We start from the raw sequence: 11825 nt of genomic DNA, 5'->3' as shown, positions 1-11825 counted from the left end.
AAAACCATTTTCAAAAATAAATCGTTTGCTTCGTGTCATCGCCGGTGGCCCGGAGATACTTCAAATTCATACAAGGTTGACGCGGAGGTCTCTGTCACCTAGACATTCAGCACTTAGTCAAAAAGATCTGCCCCGAGTCTTGACGCGGAGATAAAGTACCTCCGTGTTTTCGGAGGTAGCGCGGAGCAAAACGGTTTATCTGTGAAGAAGATTTTAAAACTGATTTAACTTTATAGTTACTTATAAAAAACAAATTACGTGAATTTAAGATAAAAGCACACCGAGACCGGAAAGGCCATGTCATTGCAAGTTGCGAGTGTGCAAACAGTCGAACAGATCTGAGACTTGCTCCTACATTAACTGGCACTGGACGAGACAAGAACTAACCAACAAGCTAGATCCACCGTGCCAGCCTTCAGAGTTTCAGACATCGATCAGGAAACACAATTACAGGCTTACAGAAGTTTCAGTATTCAGATTTCTGAAGTCCATGCTATTAAGGAAACGTAGTATAATCACTGTATCATCATGTGATCGACTCACCGACCCATCTGCACTGCACTGCACACGTTGCCCCATGAACCTCAACCAACCCACCTGGTTCTGTTCTTCTCTCCTCTCAACAGAAAAAGAAAAAAAAAGGAAAATGTCACAGATTGGTTGCTGCAATGTGGAGACTGAGACTAATTAATTAATTACTTCATCTTCCCAATTAATCAACCCAGTTTTAGTTAAATTTGTAGTCCAAATCTCCACAACCTTGCTTGCAAAACCATCTGCGATTCGGCGTCAGATGCAGCTTGGCCTCACCGATCCACGATAATAAATGATGAATCTATCTATACAAATCGCAATACGGCCCGAGGTCAAAGCGTCGGCCGGGCCGGCACGGCACGTGCATGGCCAGCGCGTCGCTAGCTCGCCGCACGAGGTGTGCTTAGCTTGGCTTAGCTCCCACCCGTCGGCGACGGCGACCACGGCGGATGACGGCGGCGGTACGTACGCTGCTAGCTCTCTACCACGGCAACTAGCCAGCTAGCGGTGGCCGCAGGCAGCGAGCACGGCGGTGGCCGCGTGTGCGAGGAGGAGGAGGAGGAGTACTGTGCAGCTGGGAGCCGCCGGAGAGGAGCTGCACGACGCGTCGTAGTAGCCGCCGCCGCCGCCGCCGCCGTGGTTGAGGAAGGAGACCGTGTCGTTGATGAGAGGCAGCCCCGCCCCCGACGTCGACGGGTTCGCGCCGCCGCCCACGGACGACTTGAGGCTGGACACCACCACACCGGGTATAGTTAGTTGATCACTTGGGTTAATTGATTTCTTACACGGCTACGTGTAGACAAACTATAGTTGCTTGTAACTTAATTAGTCGGCACAAGACATTAATTAATCATCCGTCTTCAACGTAGTCACGTACATTGGCATGATTGCATGATCATTGACCAACCATCCACCCACGTTCATGTCAATGATTTGATTTGATGGTTGGGACATGATACTGCATTGATAAGGCTAATCACTGATCGATGGTCGGTGAGGTTAATTACCTGGAGATGCTAGGGCAGAAGACGACGAGGTAATCGACGGTGCCGGAGGCGCAGGTGAAGGTGGAGGTGGCGTCGTCGTAGGCGTAGCTGTAGGCGCGAGGGCACGCGTTCTTGAAGAACTGCGAGTACGCCGATGGCTGGCACGTCGCCGGGCGGCCGAACGCGCCGCTGCAGCAGTACTCCGGCGTGCCGAACGCCTCGCACGCGCTCTTGCAGGCGATGCCGGCGCCGTCGGCTCCGGCCACCTTCAGGTCGGCCGGGCACGGCGCGTTCAGGTCCACCAGGCAGCCCGTGGCGCCGCACGTCGCGCCGCCGACGCCGCCCTGCGGCACCACCACCATCGGCAGGTTGGAGCCGTCCACGAGGCTCACGTCGTAGAAGTCGTTCCCGCCGCCGCCGTTGAGGGTGAACTCGGCCAGCGTCGTGGGCGGCGCGGCGCCGCCGCCGCCGCACTCGACGGCGCCCGAGCCGCAGTCACCCGTGGCGCACGCGAACCGGCCGGACGCCTGGTCGGCGCCGCAGAGCGTCCGTCCCCAGACGCGCCCCGACCACGCCGCCGGCGCGTCCACGGCGCGCGACTCCCCCGGCGCCAGCGCGAACCCCGTGGTGGCCAGCGGTGGCGAGCCGGCGCTCGACAGGAGGCCCGGCCACACCGTGTAGCCGCAGGAGTTGGTCAGCGTGAACGTCGCGCACAATGCCGCCCCTGCAACACAAGAACAAATCACATCAGCACCGCCATTTTGCTCTTGCACCACGCACCCGAAGCAAGCTGAGCTGGTCGGCCATGCACGTACTCGAGAGAGAGGTGAGGAGGAAAGTGACGCGGAGGAGGAGGAGGAGAAGGCGATCACTCGCCATTGCTGGTTGCAGCAAGCTGGACGGAGCACGTTTCTTGATGAATTCTGGTGGAGTTTTTGAGCAATCAATCAACAAGCGCCAACTTATAACACATGGAGAGAGAGAGAGAGAGAGAGAGAGAGAGAGAGAGAGAGAGGCAGACAGACTTGCATTGGAGCCTCGTGAGGTGGCCGGTGGTGTGCTGTGATGGCACAACGTTCGAGTTTGCAGAGAGAGTGGCCAGTCAGCAGCTGCCACGTGGTGAAAGATCGATGAAGAGCACTGTGCTGATGAAATCATGAAACCGGAAGGATAATTTATAAATATTTTTTTATACGTGTATTCTTAGCTATCTAAAAAGGAAGACTAGAAAATAAACTTTAATAAAAAACTCTAAAACCAACTCTAAATTTAATATTAAAAAATTAATTTTAGTTTATAAGTATAAACAGAATCGAAAAGACAGATGTGAAACCTTTCGTGTAGTGTTTGCCCTAGTATTGCCGTGTTTACTTTACGCTAGAGCTAGCAACAATCTGCTCGCCGTCTTTACAGTAGCTCGAAGCAAATGTTGAGTTGAGTTGAGTCCAGGAAAAATCGTGAATCTAGAGGAGTTGAGAGCGTCGCTGTGAACTGTGGGGGATTGCAGAACGCAGAGACATTCGTCATCCTTCCCGGAACGCCAAAGCCAATACGGGATTCGCGGTGAAGAATCTCACTGGTGAGTGTGCCTGGCTGCCTGCTGCCTGATGTGCTGCTCATATCATATGCATGCTCTGCTCAAGTCAAATTTTGATCCCATCTCTGACAGTCACAGTGCCATCACTACCTGTTTCTTTGCTTATTATATGCTTCTCCATCTTATACAACTCGACCTGAGAGATGCACTTAAAATTATGAAATGTGCAGTTTTTTTTGGCCTTTTATAAGCATACTGATATAAGCTATGCTTTTTTTAGTATGTGTGTGTGTGTGTTTTTTTTTGAAAGGAAGCTTCAGAAAGTTTAAACAGTAAAACCAATGTTGACAGCCATTTGGATTGGACAATACAGACCGCAAGAGCTTCCTGTCCAACTGTCCATATGTGAAATGTGTTGACCTGGTGCTGTTTTAAACTAGGTGTAGGTAGGTATTGTTAAGTCCATGGCTAATCTGCGATCGGCTCTATTCTCAAAGTGCCCTCAAGGTGTTTTTTTAGCATGAAGGGTAATCCTCCTCCCATTTCCATTACCAGAAATGACACCAGCTACAAGTGTCTTGGGGAGCAACGTTTGCCCTCAGCCCCTCAGGTGTTACTAACACCGATGATCTTGAGCATTATTACTTGTTTGATCGTCCGGATAAATTTGTCCGGTTGCCTCATGTTTAGACTCTGTATATGCCAATTTGCCTTACATAAACAAACCAGCCGTACATGTTTTGTGCTAACACCTCGAACCTAACAGGATATTTTGACAGTAGTGAGATTCTACTGATGAACCACAATTTTCTGCAGTGGACGGTATGTCCTCATCGATCGAGTTCTATTGTTTTGTCAGTGGACTCTACCTCTGAATTAGGTTGGGATGAACAGCTCCTCAATGTTCAGAGGCTCACCTTAGCCCAACAAGCAGAGCCCATGATGCAGTGCCTGTTCTTTCTACTCAGGCTTTAGTTAGGCCCATGCGAAACGATGCTGGTTGCACTTGCACCGAACTGGCAGCTGGCTTACATCACAATCGTTTCTGTTTTCTTTTACCTACTGTTTCATCTGTCGCCCTCTGAAAGAAAAAAAAAGTGTGTAAAAGCGAGATCAAGACAAATTTTAAAAAGTAGGACGTAAAGGTCGCTTAAAAATTAATAAAAATGAGCCAAAGGAAACAATTTTGAAAGATAATGTTGACACATACAGAAATAAATAGAAAGTCAACATGACTATCAAACGTGGAGGCTTATGTGTTACGATGTGCAATCGTTGCAGGCACGCCCATCTTTTTGCCTGCCTGCTCCCCTAATTTTTATTCGACGAGCTCAACAATTGAATGCAGACAAGATTATCTAGCTACCAGCTTAACACACCGAACCAATCAATTCATCAGCATCAACTAATCCACGAGGAATCCTGGTGTGTTTGATTGTTTCCAACCGCTACAGCCATATATGCCCATTTTGCATGTGATGAGTGATGTCATTTGAATAGGAGAAAAAAAGGGGGATACCTTCACTGAAACTCTGAAACTAGAAGAGGAACCAGCCTTTCAACCGTCTCCAGATGACAGGATTATGGAAATGCAGAATCTGTGAACGATCAGGACAACTGGACGCCTGCGCAATCAGTTCATGGCTGTTGCCATGCTCTTATAGTAAGGGCCCATCTGCTGTTAATACGAGCAGCAGATGGAACCTGACACTGCCTGGTTTGAGAAAGGAAGAAAAGCTAAACAGTGATAGAACAAGATCGAGATCCAAATAGGACGCATGCAACCAATTAGGTTTCAGTCCTTCAGAACTACACATACCTGAGCAGTGGGTCATGCATCGATTCTTGATTCGGAAAACTACAAAGATCAGCAGCCAACTGTTGTGACACTTTGGTCAGGTATTAACTGATGACCTCAGTCTCTGGTTACATCCTGTTACACAACATGAAACTGAGTATGTGATTTGTTTGAACTCGCGGAATGGATTGTCTGAAAGGTACTCTAAACAAGACTAGATAGGGGCCAAGCCAGGTTACATCCACATCGAAATTATGAAACAAACTGCTGTTGCGGTGATGTATATTGATAACTTGGAAAGCACAACTCATTTTACTCACAACCACGAAAACAAAAAGGAAACAGTTAATTTACATTTCCTAAGTAAAGTATTCCAACATATGCATCAATTAATATCAAAGGATGGCTGCTGAATACAGACCCAAAAGTCATAGAAATCAGATCTGCCTCAGACATAGTGTATACAGAAATTAATGATACGCTACTACAGATTTGCTGCAAAGAAGAATGATATACTAGCTGCAAAGATTATAAGATCAAAGCAAGTGCCTTGGACACTTTTTTTCAGTACAAGGTTAGCCTCTATTGAAGTTGACTAGTGAAAAGACTGACATGTAATTGTATCTCAAGCATGAACGAAAAATTGGTGAAGTGCACAGTCGGACAGTCATCAATAGAGCAGCAAAAACAGTCTAACAGTGATGCTGCACACTTGTTCGCGCACACACAAGAGAAACCTTGGAAGTAAAGAAATTTTCTATTATAGAGACGCAAAATGTAATATACACGATACATAGGCCAAAGAGAGTACAAGATGCTAATCTCCCAAAACTATACCACCAACAAGAGCAACTCAAGTTGTGACCATCAACGCCTACAAACCCCCCAGGACACCTGAAGCAAAATTCCCTCTCAGCATGAGAAACCCAACCAAACATGTAACTTGAACAGCTTTTTCTTACCTATGTCGGGGATAAAAAAAGGTTTAACCAGAGTATAAATAGAAGCCACCCGATTTATGTACAGAACTTGGCCATTGTAAAGAAGAACATGTTTATATTCTTCTTTCAAGCCTTCAAACAACACAAAGTGATCTAATGATAGCCCTTTGCACCTCTGGACTGGTACAGTTCCAATCTGATCTTCGCTTCTGGCAACAAGTTCTCAATTAGCTGATCTTGGATCATGAATGCCTGTTTCGAGGCCCATTCAAGCACCGTGAGGATCTCTGCTTGCGCCAACTCCTCGCTATCTGGGACATTGTGTGCAATGTAACATACAAGGGTGAGTGCTGCAAGCTGAACCACCTGCTCACTGAAATAAACGAGCTGAACAAGGTGCTTTGCACCACCCGCACTGATGATAGCTTTAGAGTGATCAACATGCAGGTAATTCTCTGTGCATGCAAACTTGGTGAGGGAAAGTGCTGCCTCCCGAGAGACATCAGCTTCCCTCTCATCAAGAAGCTTCACCAATGGCCCAATGATCCGAGTCTCAGTTGCACGGAAGGTTCTGGACAGGCAGCCTAATGAGATAATGCAGGGAATAAGGAGATCATCATACTCAGCCTTGTCTACAACACGTAAGAGTTGGTCAACAACAGCACGGGCAGCAGGAGAAGTTGGCTTAAATGCTGAACGTCTCAGGTCGGAATTCTGCTCAGCAACACTGCAGATCTCCATAAGAGCCATAGCAGAATTGTACTGCACATCACCTTCACCTTTCTCAAGTAGCACCGCGAAGCAGAGCAGCGCCCTTGACTCGGTGATGCTCTTACAGATAGCTGCATTGCCCTTGGCGAGATGCCACAATGCCTTTGCAGCATTTGCCTTCATATATGCCTTTGTCTCAGGGTCCTCAAACTCCCGGCCCTTTGTAGTCGTTCCTGACAATGATGAATTATGCTGCTTCGATGAGACGACGCCACCATTACTGCCTATGCCCTTAACACTGCTCCCATTAGGCTTCGCGACCATGGTGGACTGCACCAAATGCTGCATCTCGTTCTTGCTCTGTGAAAGGTGTCCATTCGGGTGCCCTGCGTCCATCAAGTCCGGGACGAACGCCCTACGGGTGCTGTTCTTCTTGTCCATTACCACGGAATGTAGGGACATCTTGGACGATGTCACGGCGTACTTGGAGTGCTCCTGCACCGTCTCGAAGGCGAGGTGTCCGACGAGAAACCGGATCACGTTGTGCTGCGCGAAGGCGTCCTGGCACTTTGGATGGTTCGCGGCCAACTCCGAGACGGCCCAGGCCACCATGGCCTGCACCTTCATGGGGCCCTCCTTGAGCACCTTGGCGAAGGCCGTGCACGCCCCGGCGTGGACCATCTGCTCGACGCACTCCGGGTCGCGGCCGAGGAGGCCGATGGCGAGCGCGGCGTTCTCCTGTCCCTCGAGTTTGCCCTCCTTGACCAACCTGAGAAGCGGTGGGACGCCATCCTCCTCTATGATGAGCTTGGAGTACCTGTCATTGTCGCGCGCGAGGGAGACGAGGCTGGCGGCGGCGTCGGCGCGGGCGTCGAGGTTGCCGGTGTAGAGCACGGCGATCTGCTCCCAGATGAGGAAGAGGATGGGCTCGTTCTGGGCGATGGGGGGCAGGCCAATGTGGGCGTCGAAGTCGTCGTCGTCGGAGGCGGAGGAGGAGACGCGGAGGAGCCAGGAGAGGTCGCCGATGGAGTTGTCGAGCTGGTAGGCCATCTTCTTGAAGGAGCCCGCGGGGATGATGGTGAAGACGCGGCGGACGACGCCGTGGGCGCGGCACTTGTCGACGAGCGCCATGGCCTTGTCGAGCGCCTTCTCCGTGTCGTCGAAGATGCGGCGCGCGGGGCGCTCGTAGAGGTCCGCCCGCGCCGCCTGCCGGAGCAGCCCCGCGAGGCGCTCCACCTTGGCCTTGAGCTCCATGCACTCCTGCCGGAACGTGTACGCCTCGTCCGACCACTTGATCACCTGCTCCGCCAGCTGGATCGGCCGCGCCAGGATCTGCTTCAGGTCGTCCATCTCGCCCCCCACCTCCCCGCGCCACCGCCGCCGCAATGGGTGGACTACCCCGGCCGCCCTTCCGGCCGGCAGGGGGTGAGTGGGCTCGGGTCCCTTCCCTTCCCTGCCTCCTCCTCCTCCGGAGTCCGGAGGGTGGGAAAATGGGGGAGGAGGTGGTGGTGGTGGTGGGCGGCGATGGTGGGGGAGGAGGAGGAGAGAGAGTAAATTTGGAACCGCCCTTGCCCTTTTCTCCTCTCTTGGAGCGGCGGGTACTACTCGCGACTCGCGTCGCGTGAGCTGGTGGAGGGCGGAGCCAGCGGCAAACGCCAGCAACGGCCGCGCCTGCCGTCTCGTCTCGGTGCGTGCGTTTCGCTCGTTTTCGCCGCTATATCTGCGGTGTTTTTTCCGGCTTCTGGCTCCAACTGGAGAGCGGCGCGGTGCGGTGCGGGTATTTTGGGCGGTTGGCTGGTTGCCCTGGTGTGGTGTGCAGTCTGGCCTGGCTGGGCTGGGCTGGCTTTGGCTGGGTGTAGGTGAAGCGCGCGGCGACGTGCCGGGCGGCCGCGGGGTTGCTGCTGGTTAGGTGCCGCACCACGTGGATGGACTCATGGAGCCGTGATGTGCGGTGCTCTGCCTCACAATTGCGGACGACTCCCGCTAGAGCGGCAGGGCTATAAGCATATTTTAAAAAATAATTAGAGAAAAAATATGGCTATTTATTTGTAGCCAGTTGTATACGTGTTTTAAAATAAAATGTATGCATGACATGCGGGACTATATAGTGATATTTTGTAGATAACTATTGTATGAATTAGCTATTAGATTAACTATAGATAAATTTAAGCTAGTATTTGGCTATACTATTAAACTTGCTCTAATTTTACTCTCCATCGGTCCGGGGTTTTTAAGCTGGATACAGGAATTAAAAAAAGTTGGTGAAATTAGATTGGGAAGCTTGTGATTTCTCAGGAAGAGGAGGTAGTTAAAGTTACTATATTTTGAAATAAATTTTGAACACTAGATGTTAATTTTGAACACTAGATGTTCTTATGTTTTTAGCACGAAATAAGTTGAAAATGCAATAAGGTGATGTACGCAGGTCATATGAGTTGTCACACTATATTTATGTTGCTGAGCTAAAAGCTAGGCGGCGGATGTAGCGTAACGTCCAGAAATTGTGCGGAAAAATTAAGGTGAGTCATGCATTAACAGTGTAGTATTACACGTATAGTTGCATATTAGTATTGCTTTTAGTACAAACAAATTGTCGAAAAATATTGTTCCTTCAATCTCAAATTATAGGACACAATTTTACTTGGCATGTCCTTCAATATTAAACTTTGGTTCTTAATTTCAATTAAAGTATATAAGCATTCACAGTAAAACTAACCATATAAAAAAAATACATCCAAATACGACACACAGCAATACTACATTTTTATAGTTCTAACAAATTGGTAGAGCACGCTAAATATTATATATGCAATTATTGGTCAAAATTATATCAAAAAGTTTTCATGATTAGAAGTTTGCAACAGATAAGATGTTTTGTTTTTAATATGACTTCTGCTTTAAATTAAATTTTCCTTTAAGCTTGTTGGAATATCATTCAAAGTCCGTATTTTTCTAATCAAGAAATTTAAATCATGTGTTCCACACCGAACACCTGCTAGAAAAAGAGAAGTTTTTACCGTTAACAAAATCAATATGGGTGGCAATACATTGTAATGTGATCAATGACAGTAACAACATGCCTTTTAGATAATGTATGACAAAGAAAGAAAAGGAACAAAAATGACTACAGATGGACAAATTAATTCACCCAAAGATAACTATTAACATTCAATCTTGCAACACACAAATCATAAAATTAGACATTTGCAGCGCTGCTTATTTTTCACATGGTCAAAGCAGGTTTCCCCGCTCCCCGGGCGGGTTTCTTTAGCACACGACAAAAACACAGAATCTGATAACAATATGAGAATTTTAGCCCAATACCCAACGGCAGTCTCGGGAAAGAAAACTGCAGCCAAGTGGACAGAAAATGGAAAATGCAGCTTATGATTATGCCCAAAATTTAAATTCTCAATTTTCAATTTGAAATTAATTTTAGACTTTTTCATCGTAGTTTATTTTCAGTATTGGCTTTTAAATGTCAAAGAACATGTATATAAAAAAATACTCATTCGGTTCAAAATATAGCTAGGATGAGACACTTAAATAATTCAATGAAAGATTGTTTGGTTTTTAAGGGAAAAAAACCAAACGATATATTTATAAATGAAAAAAGAATTTGTGAATAAAACATTTTGATATTGTTCTTACTTCTTAGCAATCTAAAAATCAAAACTAAAAAAACCTATAACAGAAGACTCAAAATCTACTCTAAATTTAAGTAATTTAAATTTTATTTTATAAGTGTAGGCAAAAGCGGGAAGACAGTGCTCAATGTTTTTCCATCCTTCCTCTTGTCCTCATAGGCCATACCTATACCGTTTTTAAATCCCAGGTCCCCATCAAACAACGGTGCCAGTTGATACTGTTCCTTAATCCACACACACAAAAAAGCGCAATTTTTTTGGACGTATGGTCATGGACACCCACCAAACTGCCACATTTCCGGTTTCTGGATCGCACGCAACAACAGCTGCAGAACTTGAGGACGAGCAGACCAGAGAGCATCGTCGTTGTCGTCCCGTCCAATTGCAAGCTTTTTTTTCGTCGGAGCAAAGGAATGCAAGTGTCGCATTTTCAGTGTTGCCTCGTGCACCAACCGAACAGAACGAACACGATATGGGAAAAAGAAAGGTGCCCACATGATTGTGCAGCTTGTGGAAAAAAAAAGAATTTTAATTAGCCTAATTGTTCTACACAAAAATGATCCCAATTTCATAGATCCCACCTATTTCTCTGAAACAGTTATCATGTGCTCAAACAGCTGTTGATTTATATTTTTTTTGACTTTATGGGAAGGAAAAAACAGCTGTTTGATTTGTTCGTGCGGCCCACTTTGATGTCGCAATTATTGCAAGAATCAGGCGAATTAACAGCGGACGGATCCCATTCTGTGTTTCCAGATAAATTAAAGCTCTGAACCCGTCATGGCGTCATTGCGATTTTCAAGTGTCAAGACCCAGCGGCGCGCTTGGAGCAGAGAGCTTGAAAGGGTCTTCATGCCAACCAGGTCAATGCAATGCAAGCAAAGCAAAAGCAATGGTTGCTGTGTCTGGATCTAGAGACTTTTTTATAGTCCCGTCACATCGAATGTTTAGACGTTAATTAGAAGTATTAAATATAGATTGATAACAAAACTAATTGCATAAATAAAGACTATTTCATTAGACACAATTTTTAAGCCTAATTAAGCCACGATTAGCAAATGTTTACTGTAGCATCACATTCGCTAATCATGACCTAATTAGGCTCAATAGATTCGTCTCGCGAAATAGTCTAGAGTATGATGTGGGTTTTATTAATAGTCTATATTTAATACTTTTAATTAGTATCTAAACATTCGATGTGGTAGGAATTTAAAAAAAGTCCTATAGTATCCAAACGGGATTTTAGTTTTTTTTTTCTTTTTCTGCAAGAGTACAGCTCGGAGCGCACACGAACCCACATTACACGCACACACTGTATACTTACTCCGTATATAGTGTCAGTGTGCTGGTAGTAGAATAATAAGAATGGACTTGGTCAGTTGAAGATGTCCTCGCTCACATGCCACGGCGGTAACCAGCTGACCTGACCCAGTAGCCTGTCAGCCACGCACGCACGCAGCTGAGCCGATCGATCGATTCCTCTGCTGCTCGATCGTGTTGACACTGGACCGACGGTGCCGGTGGAGAAGATGGCAGCAGTAGCGGGGACAGAAATGCAATCAGGCGATCATCCAAATGCCACCCAAGTAGGTGTCTGATCTCTGTGAAGTGGAAACAGCTAGGAGAAAGTTCAGGAAGTGGAGAAGACGACCAGCAATTAGTCGATCAGGT

The 11825-nt window shown here is 47.2% G+C and overlaps 2 protein-coding genes and 1 long non-coding RNA gene across 3 annotated transcripts; all 3 read right to left on the bottom strand.

Annotated features, from left to right (window-relative positions):
- Positions 1-993: 993 nt before the first annotated feature.
- On the bottom strand, positions 994-2404 carry LOC102714218 (thaumatin-like protein 1b). Its single transcript, XM_040527729.1, has 3 exons — positions 2336-2404; positions 1542-2244; positions 994-1261 (listed from the first exon to the last, which is right to left on the bottom strand). The coding sequence occupies exons 1-3, from the start codon at positions 2397-2399 to the stop codon at positions 1036-1038; spliced, it is 993 nt and encodes a 330-aa protein (XP_040383663.1). The 5' UTR covers positions 2400-2404; the 3' UTR covers positions 994-1035.
- Positions 2405-3641: 1237 nt separating this feature from the next.
- Positions 3642-4986, bottom strand: LOC121055386. Its single transcript, XR_005812518.1, has 3 exons — positions 4877-4986; positions 4577-4771; positions 3642-4138 (listed from the first exon to the last, which is right to left on the bottom strand). It is a non-coding gene; the product is annotated as an uncharacterized LOC121055386 (long non-coding RNA).
- Positions 4987-5085: 99 nt separating this feature from the next.
- On the bottom strand, positions 5086-7990 carry LOC102700648. The gene has a single exon (XM_006660831.3). The coding sequence runs from the start codon at positions 7855-7857 to the stop codon at positions 5950-5952; it is 1908 nt and encodes a 635-aa protein (XP_006660894.1). The 5' UTR covers positions 7858-7990; the 3' UTR covers positions 5086-5949.
- Positions 7991-11825: the final 3835 nt, after the last annotated feature.

Source organism: Oryza brachyantha, chromosome 9 (genome assembly GCF_000231095.2).
Source record: "Oryza brachyantha chromosome 9, ObraRS2, whole genome shotgun sequence".
Lineage (NCBI taxonomy): Eukaryota > Viridiplantae > Streptophyta > Magnoliopsida > Poales > Poaceae > Oryza > Oryza brachyantha.
This window is presented reverse-complemented; position numbering and strand designations above follow the sequence as displayed.